We start from the raw sequence: 19246 nt of genomic DNA, 5'->3' as shown, positions 1-19246 counted from the left end.
GTGGATCTGTAACCGACAGTGCCAGACTAGCAATCAGAAATCTTTCTTCATCCCTGATGGTTAATCATACTTCCATTGTTTGAAAAGTCAGGGCTAGCTCTTGCCCCTAAGCAGAAAAGGCAAAAGAGAGGATAAGTAGGAAAAAAGAAATGGGTATATTTTAGTTTAAATTTAAATATATTTATCTCTTCCTTAGGAGAGAGTTATGTATGTGGCTCAATAGAGCCCTTCAAGAAACTGGAGTACACCAAGAACGTGAACCCCAACTGGTCAGTGAATGTCAAGACCACCTCGGCTTCTCGGGCGGTGTCTTCACTGGCCACTGCCAAAGGGAGCCCTTCCGAGGTGCGAGAGAATAAGGATTTCATTCGGCCCAAGCTGGTCACCATCATCAGAAGTGGTGTGAAGCCGCGGAAAGCTGTCAGGATTCTGCTGAACAAGAAAACGGCTCATTCCTTTGAGCAGGTCCTCACTGATATCACTGATGCCATCAAGCTGGACTCGGGAGTGGTGAAACGCCTGTACACATTGGATGGGAAACAGGTAAGAGACATATTGTGATGTGACTTTGCCTTTGAGGCAAGAACCAGGGAGTTGGAGGGTGTACGTGGTTAAAGCATACCTTTTGCTCAAGTTGTTAAAAGACCTGGGTGACTTAATCAACAAATATGTACTTGCTGGCCCTAGAACAGTCAGAAGTTTGAGTTGAGCAGGATTATTCTTAGGAATAAAGTAAGAAAAAAAATACATATCTTTGAAGATTAAATAATTACTCAGGGATTTCTACTTTTTCATTTATTATTTGCTTAACATAATGGTTCTTTTCTGTCATCTGTTTTCAGTTTTCTCATAGGTCTTATAGCCTTAAGGATGACTGAGGTATGGAAGTAAACTGTGACCAGTAGGGACAATTCTAACTTATTTCTTTGACCTAAATATTTTATGATTTTAAGTCTTTGTAGTGTTCGTTCACTGGTGAGATTTAGTTACATTTTATAGATTTTAAAATATGTATCTAAGAAATGACATATTTCCGTCTGGATAGCTTTAAAGTCATATTTCTAGAATAGTATTTATCTTGTATTTTTCAGTGTTAAAATAAAAGGGAGGTTTTTTAGCTACAGAATGAACATCAGTTGACTTGGATGAGTGATCATTTTAATGTGAATTGGTCAGATGAATCCAAAGGAAGCATTACCTTTTGTTGTCTTGGGTGGATTATTTTTGTAAAGGTTTGGCAGAACCTTGATGGTGAGTTGAATTAAAAAAAACATTGATTATATGTACAGCATGATTTACTAGTTATTCAGAGTTTACCAGATTACATTTTGAGCACACTATCTTTGATGGAAGTTTAGTTTTAATGCGGTGCTATTAAAATGCTTTAAAAAATTTTTTTGAGGGATAATTTGGATGATTTATATGTATGGAAAATACTAAAATTAAAATGATTCATGAATTAAAAAACTGATCTTATTAAATAGAAGACTCCTCCAAGTTCTTAAAGGGTAGCACATTCGAACTTTCTGAATTAGAAATAGATGCTAATCCTAGAAAGAGTATTAGTCATGAAAGAATACTTCCCTTAGGGATTCATTCAGATGCTCTAAATTATAAAATTCATTAGGAAAGAAGGAATATGTGCCAGTTGTTCATTTGTATTTACCATCTTTTGCTTGTCTGATAACCCTTGCCCTAAGTATCATGAGGATAAGGATTCTAATGGATGAGATTCTCTACTGAATGAGATCTAGTCTTCTAGATTTAAGAGTCTGTAGCCTAAATGTCATCAATCTATCAATGACCAGAAAGTTCATGCTGGCTTGTGAGTTATAGTAGCAATAAGATGGCAAATTTCACCTTTACACATTTAAACCCTTCACTGGCTCCATTTCTAATGAGTTATTCAAACATCTTGTAGTTCTGAATTTTCACATATTGAATTTTCTCAAGATGGGAGTTCATCTATTTTCATAAATATATACTTATTCAAGTAAATATTTTTATAAAGTGTCTCATTAGAGCAAAGAATACATATGGATAAATGTTCCCTCTCCCTGCCTCACTTCAGAATTTTGGTAGCTCCAAATTGCTACTCTGAATCTAAAAATCAGCTTTAATGACTTTAGGTAAAATTTGCCATCAGCTGATTATTTAATTTTGTTTATTTCAGGATCCCTAGAATCCCTAGAATAGGTATGATGTTCTCAATTGTTTTCTTCCTTACTGAATTTGTCTAGTATCAGTATTTGATAACGGCTAGTTTGCTGTGGTTTACATGTAAATAACCCGAGTCATGGGAAGGAATCCCAGGTTTAATGTCAAAAGACCAGGATTCAAGTCTTGGCTCAGTCATAGATTCCTTATGTTTTTAGCAAAACACTTAACTGAACCTCATTATCCTCATCAGTGAAACACAGATAAAATGATTACCTGTATTTTATAGAGTGCTTGTGTGTCAACTATGATGATACATGCGATAGCAATTTGGATATATAATGATGATAGCTTTACTAAGCATTGTTCTAAGTGCTTTGCCTATATTAGCATGTTTAATCCTCATAACAACTTGCTTATTATCCCCATTTAACAGATGAGAACACTAAGGCACAGAACTTGTTAAAAACATGCCCAAGACCACACAGCTATGATTTAAACTGGTCTTGCTCCAGAGCTTGTGCTGGTAACTACTGTACCACTTTAGATTATGTGAAAGCACCAAACTGATGCAATTGAGAAAGAATTGTTAAGGGAGTAATCTGTCCAAGGAATATCATCTGAAATATTTCTGCTCTGTCCTTTTTTTCCTGCAGTCATTCTGCTGACTGTTGTGCTCAACTGCTGTTTGTCAAGCATTCAGTTTGCTGCTATGGCATTTCCCCTAGTGTTGGCATGTTCTCTTCATAGCAGGACCAGTGGAAAGCTGCAGAGGAATTGGATGATTAAGTGGAAAGAACATAAAGACTTATTCCTTGGGTTCCCAGTGGGAACAAAGATGCTTCCTCATGGACCCCAGGAGTCTTTGGAATCATTTTGCCTCAAAAGAGAAATCTGTCTCATAAGCAGTTTGTTAGAATTTTTGACAACACTGGCAGAGACTGAGGCTTGATAATCCTCTGAGAATAAACCACTTTCCTCCATGCTATCCTATGGAATAATGCTTGGCCATAGTGGGGTGGCACCTGCACTGCTACCATCTTGACCTGCCTGTGGTGACATCAGGGTAGGGTCCTTATGCTGCCAACAAGATGTCACCCTAAGATGACTTGTCCCACCTTTTTAAAAAATAGTTTAACTGAACCCTTACGTCAGCTCCATTAACAATATGGGAATTCCAATGCCTAGTAAAGAATTTCATGTTTTTGGATTGAGGAAGTAGAATTGTTTAAAAAAAATGAATTGCTTGAGTGCTTTGAGTAAATGGGTAGAGAGGAAGATGGTTTTGTAGATTGCCTTAGGGCAGCCTGCAGGTGTATCCATGGCATGAAAACTGTTGACGCTGGGATTTTGGACAATGGAACCATGAAAGCCGGAGCCTGCTGTTTCATCTGTTACCCAGAGGAGACGGACACTGGAGGGAATAGACCACATGCCATTCTCTCTTGTTTCTACCACCACTCCTTGCTCCATTGCCTCTTGGGTTTGTGTTAGCCCTAAGCAAGGAGTTCATCGAACAGTACTTTTCTTGATGTTTTTAGACTGAGATAAGGAAATGAACGTTTTGGAAATGCTGCACAATCTAGAAAAGATTTTGCAGGAAGCTACAATTGGCCAAGATGACCGTTGTGGTTCATAAGCAGCCTGTGCGTGAGCAAACCCTTTCTAATAATTTCAGCTCCATTCTTTATTCAGGGGCACTGAAGCTTCAGTAAATGGTTGCCCCAACCTTCCTTGTCTTCCTTGCAACTTCCAGGGTGACTGCTCACCAGGTCATCAGTCATTTTGCTGGCATGGCTGGGAATTCAAGGAAGCACTTACCATGCCTTAATTTCAGTGATGCATTTTTTTTTTTTTTTTTAATCTGGGCCTTGGTTAGAGACCTCCAAAGAAGAAAAAGGGACATTTTCTAGCTGACAGTTAAAATCATGTCCCCTGAACCCATGTCCAAGGGGAGGATTTGCAGGATCTGAGAGTCTGAGAGTCTCTTCCTCTTGCCCAAGCCCAAGCTCTGGATGTTGGAACTTTGCTGTGGGTTATTCACTCAACCTGCCAAGCAGTTCCTCCCAGAGGACATTTGGAGTATAATTGTTTTTTAAGTGCTTAAAATAAGCCTAAAAGTTACCAGATTTGCTACAAAGATACCCTTGCATCTCTCCTGACTCCTTTTATGGAAAAGCAAATCTGGCTTTCTTGTGCTGCTTAATCTGTGGTTCTTGAATCCTTCCTTAGAAACATAGAACAGCTAGTGCCTAAGTAGGTGATTTACACTATAAAGAACATAGACAGGGCACTTCTCAATGATCCCCTTCCCACTGAAATATAGCAGTGACAAACTAGATAGCTCTTTAAGTAGAAAACAAATGCACATCCCTATCTTATCTACTTTTCAACATCAAAGATCTGTACAACATTGCAGCACGCTTTAGTGAAGAGAAAAAAACCCAGGGATGTTATATTTTTATCTTACAGACATTTCACATAGGCCATGGACTTTATAAAATCTACCCCTGCTAGCATGCTAGAGTGAGCAAACCATGTATTGTTTTCCCAATATGGGAAACATTAGAAATTACTCAGCTGAAGTAAGGGTAGTCATAAACTGATTTAGATGGTAAACCATGAGAAAGCATCATAACTGCCATTTTGAGGACATCTCAGTAGCTGTTGATAAATTAATCCATTATTACCTCTTCTCTGTATCTTTTGATCATGAATCCTTACTGCCTGTTGTAAACGTAAAGCTCAAAAGATGCTTGTAAATGAGTCAGTAATTGCCGCCATTTATTTTAGGTGTTTAATATAGGAGTTTATTTGATTACGGGAAATGGTAATGATGATTAATAGGAATCTATGAATCAGACATCACAAAATGGTCTTTATTTTCTTCCTTTTGGCTTTTAATATCTAATTCTAATCTGAAGTAAAAATAATTTGGTCCACTCTTGAGTTTACAGTGCTTAATGTATGTCTTCCTCTTACAAGTGAAAAAACTGGTACAAATTATTATTACATCTGACTTTGGCTATAGGAGTTGATAAGCATAGAAAATGTGGAAACTAGAGGTTTCCAGATAAAATGTAAAACATTTAGAATCTGATAGGATTTATTTGGAATGGAAAAGGAGGTTTTCTGTAGCTGTTAACAGCAGTGGTATTTTTCCTTTTTTATTAGTAGAACTTTTCTGTGACAGTTCTAATTAACTTCTGCAAGCGTATTAAAACCCTTCATTCTTGGTATAAAGATTGTGTACTATTGATTTGCTACACTTACCTATGTAGTAAAAGGGAATGTAATACTTTTTAGTTTTGTCTGCAATTGGAGTAAAAAAGCAGTTAATACAAGTAATTTAGCTTATACTTTAAAATGTCAAATTAAACTTTTCTACAAAAGCTCAGAGCACATGTTAAACCATCCTCATGATTTATTAGAGCTATGAATTGATGGAAATAGGTGATTTCAAAGAAAAAGAAGTTTAAGAATCATAGTGACACTTCACTTACAGAAATAAAGTGTTCAGAATAGAATGTGCTATTTTAGGTCACATATCTTTGGTCAATATTCAGGACTCATGAGCTACACCTGTCCTTATGTAGATATTAGTGCCTTCAAATTGGGAAGATTTTAAATCCTTTTTTTTTTTTTCCACTTTGAGCTTCTCTGAGGATGTGATCAATTATAGGTACCTGCAGTGATGCATATTTTAAGGCTTAGATTCCTTTTAGCAAAAGTCAGTTTTCTGTAAATTGCATTCTAGCTCGCTATAAAATGAATTCTAAGTTCTCTTAGTGTTCCACGGCTGTACTGAAGATAGGTTTTCTAAAGCCCTTCCATAGTGTGCTGAGAGCATCTGGGGGACGTTTACAAGTCTACTGGCTTTGTGATTGCCTTCTGGTGGTGACTTCTCTTGCTTCTATGACAGCTGGAGCCCTGACCTGGCCTGTGAGCCTTTTCTGTCTGGCAGGAGCATGTTGGGATGATGGAAAGAACTTGGACTTTAAAGTCAACTGGTCAGTCAGTTATTCCTGCAACAAACAAACAAAAAAATTCAGCTGAGCCTGGACTGAGATTTCAGTCTGGAAAATCTAGCTTGTGGTTTTTCATCCAAGCCTGGAAAATTTAGTTAGCCTACCCAACTTACTGATTAGTTAAGTTTACAATTTCTGTATATTGAATTTACTTATAATGAGGAAATTTGCTTATGTATGCTATTAATTAAGTATAGATACATGTGATAACATGACACAGAGGAAAAACATTAGTTCCATAGAATTATAGACTTCAGTTCAAATCTGTCCTCTACTCTGGGCACACTGAAATTTATCCTCCTATTGGAAATAGTTCACACCCTGATAATCCTCAGTTTCATCATCCATATATTGTGAATAATAATAATGATAATAATGCTTGCTTTATAAGTTGTCACGAGGACTAAATGAAACAATTCACGTGGCAAATTTAGCACTGTGATTGGTACCAAATTGTTGGTAGTTGTTATAATGGAAATGCTGACACCTAAGTTGCTTTTGGAAAAAAATCATATTTTAAATGTGCCAAAGGGACTCGCTGTTTTAAATTATCCTTTTATAATGACTAATCATATTTTCCTTTGTATATGTGGCTTTTCACATGGAAATGCTTCATGATAGAATAAAAAGAGCATGGAATTTGAAATGAGACACTTACTAATATAAAGTCAAATCCTGACTCGAATACTCATTAGTGGTGTGACCTCTGGCAAATCAGGTAAACTCTCTGAATCTCAATTTCCTCTTCTTTAAGATGGCATAGTAATGCATACCTCATAATATTGGGGTGATAATTAATTGGCAAAATATGTATATAAAGGCCTTGGCTTAACACGTGGTAGGTCCTCTAACAATATCAGTCCTTCTCCCTTCTGTTCTCATATTCCAGGCTTTCCTAAAAATATAAGACCCTTGTAGTTGTATAATACCATGAATGTGGAACTGGTCATTTTGCACTGTTTCCATTGTAACTGAACTACTGTACCTGAACTACTAACGACTGTATTTTTATCATCCCATTTATTGTCATTCAGTTGTGAATGTGATGCAGATAGTTTATTCACTTTCTTCTTCCAAGGTACAGGTCATTCCTTAAAGGCATCTTTCTATTGGCAAGCCATCCCACCAAGAAAGTAATATTACTATTAGTATCATTTGTTGAAAACCTTCTCAGTGCCTGGCACTGGACTCATTGCTATATATATTTACATTGATGATTATATTGATAATTGAAGGTAATCTCATGAACCCCAGCTCTGCAAAGCAAGAACCTACTCATTTCTCAAGATTCAGCTCAAAGGTGGCCTTGTCTGTGAAATCTTTCCTATCTTCCCCACGTAAAATTGACAACTCCTGCTCTTGGGACCTGTTCACTGTACATTGTGCGTAGCCATGCAAATGTTCATTATGCTGGTCTCTTGTAATTCCTGCCTCCTCCTTTCGATTTTATAGGATGAGGCTAAGAAAGGTGTTCTATTGGCCTTTGAGTCTCCAGAGCTTGACCTGGTAAATGATTGAATGACTAAGTAGCTGGATGATTGACCAGTTTGCTGTGGTCTATCCACTTGGCATTAGCACACGGCTCCAGTATTCAGCAAGGTCCTTACAGGTCATGGCCTTGGTCACCCTGGGCTGCCTTGGTCACCCTGGGCTGCCTTGGTCACCCTGGGCTGTGGTCGTGGGTAGCCATAAATGATGATGGTGCCCTCTGCAGTGTGACCACACACTACATTACCATGCACACCACACCATGGTGCTGTTTCTAGCTAGGGCTTCTTCATGAAAGATTCTAGTGTAGAAAAGAAAAAGAATGCATCTGCCAATTTTAGATCATTTTCGCTATTGAAAGCACTTTCATTTTGTGGGGGAACAATAGATATTCTGTTAGAAACATCTCGCCGTCTGAGTCAGGAGAATTGCTCTAAACCTTCCTGACATTGCCTTAGCCATCCAGTGAATAAAGAGAAGAATTGATCAATATGTCCCATGGATTTAAAAATTGGTGATGGGCCAATAGGAGATGTGCATGAAAAGCATCTGGCCTAATTATCGCAGAGACACAAACCTGCAGTGTTCAAGGGTGTTTGTGGTGGTAGAGTATAATATGTTGCATCAGATTTTCCTGATTAGTTTTTAAATCATTGAAACTAAATTAAATGAAAGAAATCTGTTTCAGAAATTAAATGGAACTTTAAAAATCCAATTTTAAATAGGAACTGTGTTGTAAACAACATGCCTTAGAAACAAAAGGACAGATGGGAGATTTATTTTTTAATTGGTCTTGTCCTTTGTAAGATTAATACATAATCTTTGTAAAGAATTTTGAAGGAAATGGGAAAATATTAAGATAAATTAAAATTACTCACAGTCGTGTTGAGAAGATGGCCCTTGCTCATATTTTGGTCTTTTTTCCTTTGTCTTCTTTTTTTTTTTTTTTTTTTTTTTTTTGAGTCTTGTTCTGTCTCCCAGGTTGGAGTGCAGTGGTGCAATCTGAGCTCACTGCAACCTCTCCACCTCCCAGGCCCCAGTGATTCTCCTGTCTCAGCCTCCCAAGTAGCTGGGATTACAGGTGCATGCCACCACACCCAGCTAATTTTTGCATTTTTAGTACAGACGAGGTTTCACCATGTTGGCCAGGCTGGTTTCGAACTCCTGACCTCCAGTGATCTGCTAGCTTCAGCCTCCCGAAGTGCTGGAATTACAGGTGTGAGCCACAGCACCTGGCCCTGTCTTTTTCTTTAAAACAAACAAAACAAAACAACAACAACAAAAACCTCAGATCCCACTCTGTGTGCAGTTTGGCTCCTTGCTGCTACCTTCAGGGGACAGTCTGCACATTCATGTGAGAAACATATCAAACCATCCCCTCTCTAACTTTGTTATTTCATTGTCCAGGGTCAGAGCCCCTGAAGCCAGGTTTCCCAGTGTGCTTTCCTCTCTTGTGACTTGTCTGTAGAGCCTCTTTTGTCTGTCTTCTGACTTATGGCTGGTAGTAATCATGTTCCAAAGTCCGATCGAGAAGGAAACAGCATATAAAGTAGCAATTCTTGAGATGCTGTTCAGTGTCATCAGTTACTGGAGGTTAAAAGTATCTCAGACTCCATCTGCTCTGTCAAGAATCCTCTTAGAAAAAAAGTCACATTTTTCAAAACATGTCTGATTCCATAAGTCCAGTCTGGTTTTTGTAAATGCCAGGTAACAGGATTTTAGGTCAATGGGAGCACAGTCACCATGATCTTTTATGAGTTCCTCCCTGAGGGAAAAACACAGGGTCGTTCTCTTTCTGTGGGTAATCACTTCTGCTTGGCATTAGAACGGTCTGTACACCTGTGTGAGACCAAAATATCCTGGAGAAAGAAGATAGTGCTTTGTTGATTTCTGTATTCACGACTACCCTCATTAGATGCTTACAGTTTGTTAAATGACATTTCTTAGTTTTAACTTGTGGCTCATCCTTTAACAAGTAGATTACAGGGCTAGGAGTGCCCCTACAAGAGATCTCTCCATTCCCTTTGTCTGTACTTGGAAGACCATAAACTAAACTTGCCTTGGCAGATAGTAACATACAATTGACTTTTTTATTAAAAACAAAACAAAACAAAACAAAACACACACGCAAACCTTCCAGGAAGAAAATAACTCAAGGTAAGCACTAGCTTTAAAAAAAAAATTAGACTAGACATTTTACTTCTGATGCTTTTTCACAGTGAGAGTCTGGAACCTAGAAACTGCTTACACAACAGAAATAAGTTGTAAAGAGTTCTGCTGTGTGCACAGGTGTATGCTTCATTAGTGTTCTTAAAAACCTCACTGCCAGCCAGGTACAGTGGCTCATGCCTGTAATCCCAAGACTTTGGGAGGCTGAGAGGGGCGGATCACTTGAGATCAGGAGTTCGAGACCAGCCTGGCCAACACGGTGAAACTCCATCTCTACTAAAATACAGAAATTACCTGGGTGTGGTGGTGGATGCCTGTAATACCAGCTACTCGGGAGGCTGAGGCAGGAGAATCACTTGAACCTCAAAGGCGGAGGTTGCAGTGAGGCGAGATGGCGCTAGTGCACTCCAGCCCAGCCTGGGTGACAGAGACTCCCACTCAAAAGAAAAAAAAAAAAAAAAAATTAAATAAATAAATAAATAACTAAAAACCTCAGTACCAAGAGTGGTCCCAAGACAGTAGCAGCAAGGCCACCAGGGACCAGGTAGAGATGCAGACCCTCAGGCCCCACACAGACCTACTGAGTCAGAATGTGATTTCAACAAGATTCTTGGGCTGTGTATATTCACATTTAAGTTTCAGAAGTGCTGCTCAGGAGACTGAAGAGTATGAATGGAACATCAGAATGCAAAGCCCTAAAGATGGCGAACCCTGGCTGTTGCTGCATGGTAGATGCATTAAACATCAGTTTTAGCTGATTTTGCAGTTTTATTAGCATCCTAATGCCAATGTTGACATCAGATGGCAAGATATGATTGCCAGCAACAACGTTCTGGAAAGCAGCCAGTGCATTAGTGTGAAATGTGTTCTCACTGCAATCTAGCCTCAGTGGGCTGCCTCATGTGGACGGTGGATGGCTTCCTGTATGGAGAATAAATGTAGGTTAAAGAGGCAGGAAGGCTGAACAAACACTGTGGAAACATGGATCCCGAGGAAGAGATTAATGCCACTAAGTGCATAGGCGTACTGTTAGAAGTTGTCTGTATCTCCCCTCAATACGCTGCACAAACTGAATATGATCCCTGTGCTGCTTCTGGGTGTCTTCTGTGGGAATGAATGGAAGTCATTAACTGGTACTGAGAACCGATTTTCGATCTTCGACTATTATCAGATGGAGTCCCTACGCGTGAGACAATTCCCAACATGGACGATGCCCAGAAAGACGTGGGCTTTTTTTTTTTTTTTTTTTTTTTTTTTTTTTGAGAGCGGAGTCCTCCACCGCTGGGTCCACCCCAGATGGGTGTAGTGGCGCGGATCTCAGCTCTGCAAGCTCCTCCTCCCTGGGTTTCACAGGCATTGATCTGCATGATAGTTGAGTTCTCGCCACCTCAAGCTCTCCGAGTAGCTGGGACTACAGGGCGCCACCATGTCGCCCAGCTAGTTTTATTTGTATGTTATAGTAGAGCGGGGTTCTCAACCGTTATTAGCAGGATGAGTCTCTAATCTCCTGACTCGTGATCCGGGGCCCGTCTGGGCTCCCAAAGTGCTGGGATACTGGCTTGAGGCCAGCTGTGCCGGGGCCAATGTGGGCTGTTTTTAAGGTGTGCAGGAATGGAGGGGTGATTCTTGAAATAATTTCCAGCTGTAATGATTTCCTAGGCATGCCCAAGGATTTAGTGGCCAAGAGTCTTATGTACCGCAGACTTGACTGTGGAAAACAACAATGGATGGGATAAGCTGGTGTGAAGGAACCACCTAGTAATCAGAATTAGAGTGATTTTCTTATGACACAGCCTGGGAGGTTAAGAGACTGAGGCAGTGTCGCCTATTTAATTCAGCTGGTGGCTGGCAGGGACTGCGCAACAATTAGGGCAGACGGGGCTTTGCAAACAGCCATACAATGCCCAGCGACCCCATCAACAGGACCTTTTTCTAATGGGAAGGTCAATTCCATCTCTGAGGTTATAGCTCTAAATTACGGAAAAAATAATAAGCCCTAGAAATAAGTGGGGTCCGTACACAAAGAACCAGTAAGAGGTTCGTTTCTGTCATTGGTTGATACAGCGGCCCTGGGAAGAGTAAAATTACTGACATATTTCTCAGGCCATTTCTGAGATTGGTCTACTGTGAAAGGAGTAGTGCAGGCTTATTGTATTTTGTTTCTTGGTAACATCATCATTTTTGTTTGTTTGTTTGTTTGAGACAGGACCTTGCTCTGTCACTCAGGCATCTTACTCTGTCACTGTTACTCAAGGTCACAGTGACGTGACCTTGGCTCACTGCAGCCTCCACCTCCCGGGCCCAAGTAATTCTCTGACCACGGCCTCCCAAGCAGCTGGGACTACAGGCATGCACCACCATGCCTGGCTAATTTTTGTGTGTGCTTTTTTTTTTGTAGTGACAGGGTTTTGCCATGTTGTCCAGGCTGGCCTCGAACGCCTGGACTCAAGCAATCCTCCCGCCTCAGCCTCCAAAAATGCTGGGATTACAGGTGTGAGCCACCATGCCTGGCCAATCGTTTTCTTATATAGCAAAAATTGCTTTTCTCTTTATTTACATTTTGTGTCAAATTGGTAGACTTAGCCACTATGTATTGAGAAAAAAAAATACATCCATTGATTAAATCCTTGCTGCATTTGGCAACAGTTTATAGGAAAAGGGAGAATTTCTGAAGATCATGCTGTGATGCCTCGGATACGTTCAGTTTGAGAAAATCTAATCTCATGCATTATTGTATTATGCAGATTGCCAGTTATCGACAGTGACCATAAAAAACAAAGACCTGTTACAAAGCCTGTTAGGTGAACAGACTATTCACAGAGTTGTCTTTGGTTTTGCCAAATTGGATCAAGAGTTTCACCTGGGTTTTATTAAGATGATTGTGCTTTAGCTTTTTAACATAAATGTCTTTTAATGTTTAAAATATGCATGTCCTTGTAGACTTGTTAGATCAGGAAACATTGATTCAGCATGGATTCTGTGCCAGCACTGGGAATATCTTAGTTTTCTTTCAGTGAGCAGTGGGAAGATTTGGGAGAACTCTTCACAATAGAATCCTAAGAGAAGAGTCCTCTTAGACTCACTGCAAGCTTTGTTACTAGAGAAACTTGCTTTTTCACATTTGTATGTTCATGAGAGTAGGAGATGATTAATACAGCTAATCTTATTTGAGGATGTCCTTGTACCGTTTGAAAATGTGACTGTCGAAACACTGTGAGTAACATTGCCTTCAAACTTTAAATAACTGAAAGACGTGTTTTACTTTATAGTTGAATTAATAACACTTCTAGCACATTAAGAATCCAAATAATGCTGGGCGTGGGGGCTCATGCGTGTAATCCCAGCACTTTGGGAGGCCGAGGCAGGCAGACTGCCTGAGGTCAGGATTCGAGACCAGCCTGGCCGATGTGGTGAAACCCCGTCTCTACTAAAAATACAAAAATGAGCCAGGTGTGGTGGCACGCACCTGTAATCCCAACTACTCAGGAGGCTGAGGCAGGAGAATCGCTTGAACCCGGGAGGTGGAGGTTGCAGTGAGCCTAGATCACGCCATTGCACTCCAGCCTGGGCAACAAGAGTGAAACTCCATCTCCAGAAAAAAAAAAAATGTAAATAATATTAAAAGCTTACTTTTGTGTATCAGCATGCTAGTAAACAGATTTCCACTAAAATTAGTCCCTGTACTCTAAGCTTGTGGCAGATTTTAGAAGCCCTTAAAATAAATACTAAATGTCCCAGCCCTCAGTTTTATGAGCCTGCACTTTCCCATTGAGGCATATTGGGAATCAGGTGTGTAAAGTTCCTGTTCATTTTCTACCATCAGTTAAAGTGAGAGGGAAGTTACTTTCAAAGCGTTACAAGGTTATCAAAATGCAAGAGAACTTGACTTTGGAGATGTTTACACCCACATACCTACATTCTGGGGCACGAGAGAACTAGAGGAAGAACCAGAGGAAATGTGAATCTATTTTGAGGACTGGCAACATTAATGATGCTGTTTTCTGGGTCTTAAAATTACTTTTTTTTTTTTTTTCCAAGAGAAAAATGAAGCTTTATGCTATGTATTTGAATAATTGCAAATCTCTCTCTCTCAGTGCTTCTCTCACCTGGAAGGACCAGTGTGAATGACCCCACTGTAAATGGATTCTGTTCATGTGACTTTTCCTTTGTCCTATTTGCCTTGTAATTTGGTCTGACATCAGCTGAAGAAAGTGTGTCAGATCAGTTCTGGGATACCGCCCCAGCTCTGTGCCAGAAAATGAGTGATAACACTTTGTGTAATGAATCAAAAGTTGGAAGACATTTTCTGTTACAACAGCTGGAAACATTTTCTCCAGTTTACGTGAAGATTGCCGAGTAATTGGCATTCCAGGAAGGTAAAGGACTGAATCTGTCCCTGGGGGTGAGGCTTTGTAGAAAAGAATAAAATCATCTTGTATGTTGAACCCAGCCCAGGGATAATAACATCAATAAATGTAGAATCGTAGCTAGTGTTTCTTGAATGTTTACCATATGCCAGGCACTAACTAAAATTTCTCTTTTTTACCCCATTAACAGTATTATGGGAGTAGATACTATTGTTATCTCCATTTCACAGATGCAAAATCAGGGGGAAAGTAACTGGCCCAAGTGATTAGTACCTGGTGAAGGCAGACTGACATTCTTAACCACAGTATCATATCTGACATTATATAGTGTTTTCCAAATACTTTAAGTATATAAAATCCAGGTGCTTTTTTTTTTTTTTTTTTTTTTTTTTTTTTTTTTTTTTTTGGTGAGAATGCTCACAATTCATTACTAAGCTTTATTGGTGTGCCTGCTGGAGTTTAAAAATATTTCTCTTCTGAAATTATCAAATTCCTATGATCTGTTGTCTTTAAACACAGTAAGATTACTATACTACCCTGTTAAAAGGGTTGGACGGGGTTGCCAAAAGACAGTAAATGTTGAGAAAGCTACTGAAATGTCTTCTTTCAATGTCTTCTGTTTCTTGCTATTTTGGTTCCTATTTGGATTGTTAATGATTATGAAAATAATCCATTTAGAGTAATTTTAAAACTTAAGAATCTTACTTTAGATTATTATAAAATGTATATTCCCAATAGTGGAAAAGAACATTTTAATGTAATTAACACATCACAGAGATATACAGTACAACTATTTTATAGTGTGAATATCACAAAATTTAAAACATGTCAACTTTAAAATAAAAAATGATTACAACTTTATAATGCTGTAATTTTCATACCATAAAAAGCACCCATTTTAAGTATATTATTTAAGGATTTTAATAAATCCAAAGAGTCATGCAACCATCACCACATTCCAGTGTTAGACACTTTGACCAAGAAAGTTCCTTCATCTGCATTTGCAGTCAATCTGGGCTCCCACCTCTAGCCCAACAGCCACTGATCTGCTTATTAGCCACATCAACTTTTAAATATTGACCTCGTTTTCCTATCTGCTTTTATAGAAAAGTCTCTTTTATACCTTCTAAGTCATTCGTGTAATTATGGATTCACTAAGTTCATTGCCTTTAACCTGTAACTGTAGCCTCCATCCTCTGCAGCTCGATGTGACCAGCGCTGGGTTTTATTGGGTTTTTATAAGTAACTTATTACAGAGGTTATGTAGCCAGTTTCAGCACCGTGAGCCACTTATTATCTTTGCACTTTTTGCACGTATGGTATTTCTGAGCTCGCTCCAGACTTAGGTATCCAGGAGAAGAAACCTTTCATGTTCATGGCAGGATGGAATAATTGTTGTCTTCTAAGCCCTAGGGGTGCTTCCTTGGGGCCTATTCTTCTCTCCTACCTTCTTGGGGCCCCATTTGGTGCTATTTGCTTTGTTACAGTCGAAAATACCATTTATAAGCTGATTAGGTTTCACATGATATTAACATATTTCAAGCTGTGTGTATCTTTTTGCATTTCATAGTTAAAATATGGCTTCCATGTGCTTTGTCTGTTCCTTGGATAAGATCCAATTATTTCCTAATCTCTCTCACTCCCTCTTCATGGTGGGTTTCCCGCTTGTCCTTTCATCACTTTGCTATTCAAGATCTTTGAGGACTTTTTAAAAATTGCCTATTTCTCTCTTCTCAAGGAAAGAGACTTAATTGTGCGTTTTAATATCCTGCCGTACAGTAAAGCCGCACCTGGGGGGATCACGTTCACTGAACCATCATTGAAAACACCTTTGTACTTCAGTGTTAAGATGCTGCTGGCTTTGGATTCCAGAACAGTTTGTGTATTCAGTGTATACTTATCTTCTTTTTCTTGTTCAAGGCCATCTCTAAACCAAAAACAAGGACTGGTCTCCCCTGTGAAGCCTCTTAGAAGATGAGAAAGAAAAGTTGGTCTCTGGCTGGGATTCAAAGGCCTTGGGCTTATGTCTAGGCACAATTCTGAGATGAGTGAGGAACTGAGATTGCTTCCCACATTTTTCTCCCTTTCTAACCTCCTTCTTGGTAATCTGTGTCTCCAAAGAACCAAAGGGGTTTTGATGGTGGGTAGCTCCATTAAAGAAAATTACACACAGAAAACCCTTTCAAAACCAGTGGAACTGGTTTAGAGTTTTTAACCCTCCCTTTTAGGGGTTTTATTATATAGCTCTTATTATTAAATTGAAATTAAATAAAATAGCGATTTACTTTGTTTATTATATGGTTTATTGTAATTGCCTTTAGCTAAAGCTGACAACAGAAAATAATATAAATGAAATGGAAAAATTCTATTAATTCCAATAATTTAAGACAAAACCCTCTATCTTTAACTTAGTTTTTCTGATTTTATCTACACCAGTGGCTCTTAAATTGTGGGGACTGCATTCCCCTTTGAGAATCTTGTGACTGCTGTGGCTGTATCCTCAAGAAAGTTATGCTTCTCAGATCAGGTAGCATTTAATTTTTCTATTATGTTTCCCAGCAGTGTTCACTCTTTGACTCTCACATTCTGGGGGAGGGGGTGGCGGAATTTATATGTAGCCAGTTTCAGCACCATGAACCACTTACTATGTTTGCGCTCTGCACATATGGCATTTCTGATATTTACTTATCTGGTGACATAAATCAAGTCTTGTTTTTGATCATCTTTAATTTTCTTGCATTAAGTAGTGCGTTTTTGGAAACATTTGGGAGTTTGAGTCCAGAAAGATATGAGAGGGCCGGGCACAGTGGCTCATACCTGGACTCCGAGCACTTTGGGAAGTCAAGGCGGGCAGATTGCCTGAGCGCAGGAGTTCGAGACCAGCCTGACCACCACAGTGAAACCCATCTCTACTAAAAATGCAAAAAATTAGCAGGATATGGTGACACATGCCTATAGTCCCAGCTACTCAGGAGGCTGAGACATGAGAATCACTTGAACCTGGGAGGCAGAGGTTGCAGTGAGCCGAGATCATATCACTGCACTCTAGCCTGGGCGACAGAGTGAAACTCTGTCTGGGGGAAAAAAAAAAGAGAGAGAGAGAGAGAGAGAGAGAGAGAGAGAGAGAGATCAGAGGATACATTCTGCCACCTGTATTCATTCATGACTGATTATCAAAAGAAATTTCTGGTTCTTGACAAAACATTTCCTGTTCATAGAGAAATTGTTCAGTTCAACTGGGCATGGATTTGCTTTCTGTCACTTGCTGGAAATTCTTTACCGGAATAAAAAGTCTAGTGCTTCTGCACAAGGGAAGACAGACATGTGGTCCTTCCTCACACCTGCTTCCTCACTCCTGCTTCCTTTTTGCTCCTCATTTTGCTTTCCATCTTAATTTTTCCCCATCACTTGAGCCTTTAGTAAGTGTGAGATAATTTCACTTTCTTCTCGTGATTTTTTCACTTACAGGAAATCATATTCCTGGCCCGAAATCGTTTCTTCTTTCACAGCAGATGCTCTCCAGGGCTCTTCATCATTTTGTCCTGAGCAATCCATTTTCAAACTGTAAAGTGCTTCCCAGCTGATAGCTCTGGAGCCACTAGGGGGTTTAGGAATGTGGTGCAGTGACGACATTTGTCTTAATACCCTTTAAAAACTATAAGTAAAGTATAATTATTGCTTAGAAACAACTTTTTCCTTAGAAAGGAATTGATTTTATAGCCACAGGGTGGATAGCAACTACTCGTGATGGGCAGTTAGAGGGGACCAAGTAAGAGTCCACATTTCTGAGTTGGTTTAATAACGCAACAGAACACCAACAGCTGACAGCTCCTGGTTTTGACCATTACATTGCTTTAAATTGGTTTTATTCTCTCTATTGTTAATTTGTATTCATAACCGTTGGTTAAATACAGGAGGTGAACAAGGAGAAGAATATAAATGACAATAATGCCAGTTTTTCTAAAGCACATTAAGGTGTTTCTAGCATTTAAGAAAATAATCATAAATAATAAAAATAATAAAAAGAAAATACAATGATAATTGAATCCAATGTAGTTTTTATTTACTGAGATTAAAACTTTCTACTCTGACTATGACTAAACAAGATGATCTGTGGAGGGGTGCAAAATTTATATCAGGTCAAAAAAGGCAGATTTTTAAAAATGCTATATCATATGCTTTAACCTGTCTACATTTTAATATAGATTTGACTCTAATGCCAAATAAGGTCTAGTCATTAAAAAAGTTTTTGACTGGGTGCCTGTAGTGCCAGCTACTAAGGAGGATGAGGCAGGAGGATTACTGGAGCCCAGGAGTTTGATACTAAACTGTACAATATAGTAAGACACTCATCTCAAAATAATAATAATTTTTTTGTGCTTGAATCATATATTTGCCATATAAATTAAAATTACCTGAAAATATGTAACACAGGTTGATTGGGAAGAACAAACTTTATCTTTATATCCCATAACTATTATCTAAGCTCTGTTAATGTATTTCTAATTTAAAATATTTTATTTTAAATAACTACCATTAAAAAATGTCAAAATCATTCTAAAAATTCCTTAGGGTATTTGAGAGGCTAAATAGTTCTATGAAGGAATTATTGAAAGAAATAAAAAAGGACTGGAAACGTAAGGACATGGATTGTAGTCAGGTGGTTAAATGATAACGTGCTGGCAATGACTTTGGGAATATCGAGGTCCTCAGGGGTCTCTAGCATGGTACTTTGCTTTGACCAGGTGCTCTGTAAATGTTTCTTCATTAAAGGAATTTATGTATATAATATATGGTAGTTTAATCACATGGTGCTGTTTTCATTTAAAAACATAGAAGTCATAGTCTACTATATGGAAACCTAAGTAGGTGATTTGTAGCCACTATGGGAGCTCTTGGCTGGGAGATTCATTGTAGCAAATATCCTTTCACAGATCCAAGACCTGGTAGTACTGAATGAAGTGATGGTTTTACCCACATGATGACTTCTGTCAATCAAAATGAAAAATATACCCACTTTTTTTTTTTTTTTTTTTT

General features: G+C 38.8%; 1 protein-coding gene across 3 annotated transcripts in view; it reads left to right on the top strand.

Moving 5' to 3' along the window:
- Window positions 1–19246, top strand: part of DCLK1 (doublecortin like kinase 1) — a 366905-nt gene that overhangs the window by 20114 nt on the left and 327545 nt on the right. For all 3 annotated transcript variants that reach the window (XM_017854149.1, XM_017854150.1, XM_017854153.1), the window contains exon 3: window positions 197–543. In XM_017854149.1, the coding sequence (XP_017709638.1) occupies window positions 197–543 (347 nt within the window). The remainder of the gene's footprint in view (window positions 1–196; window positions 544–19246) is intronic.

Source organism: Rhinopithecus bieti, unplaced genomic scaffold (assembly GCF_001698545.2).
Source record: "Rhinopithecus bieti isolate Rb0 unplaced genomic scaffold, ASM169854v2 scaffold_35538, whole genome shotgun sequence".
Classification (NCBI taxonomy): domain Eukaryota; kingdom Metazoa; phylum Chordata; class Mammalia; order Primates; family Cercopithecidae; genus Rhinopithecus; species Rhinopithecus bieti.
Note: the sequence above shows the minus strand (reverse complement) of the source record. Positions and strands in the feature narration are given on the sequence as shown.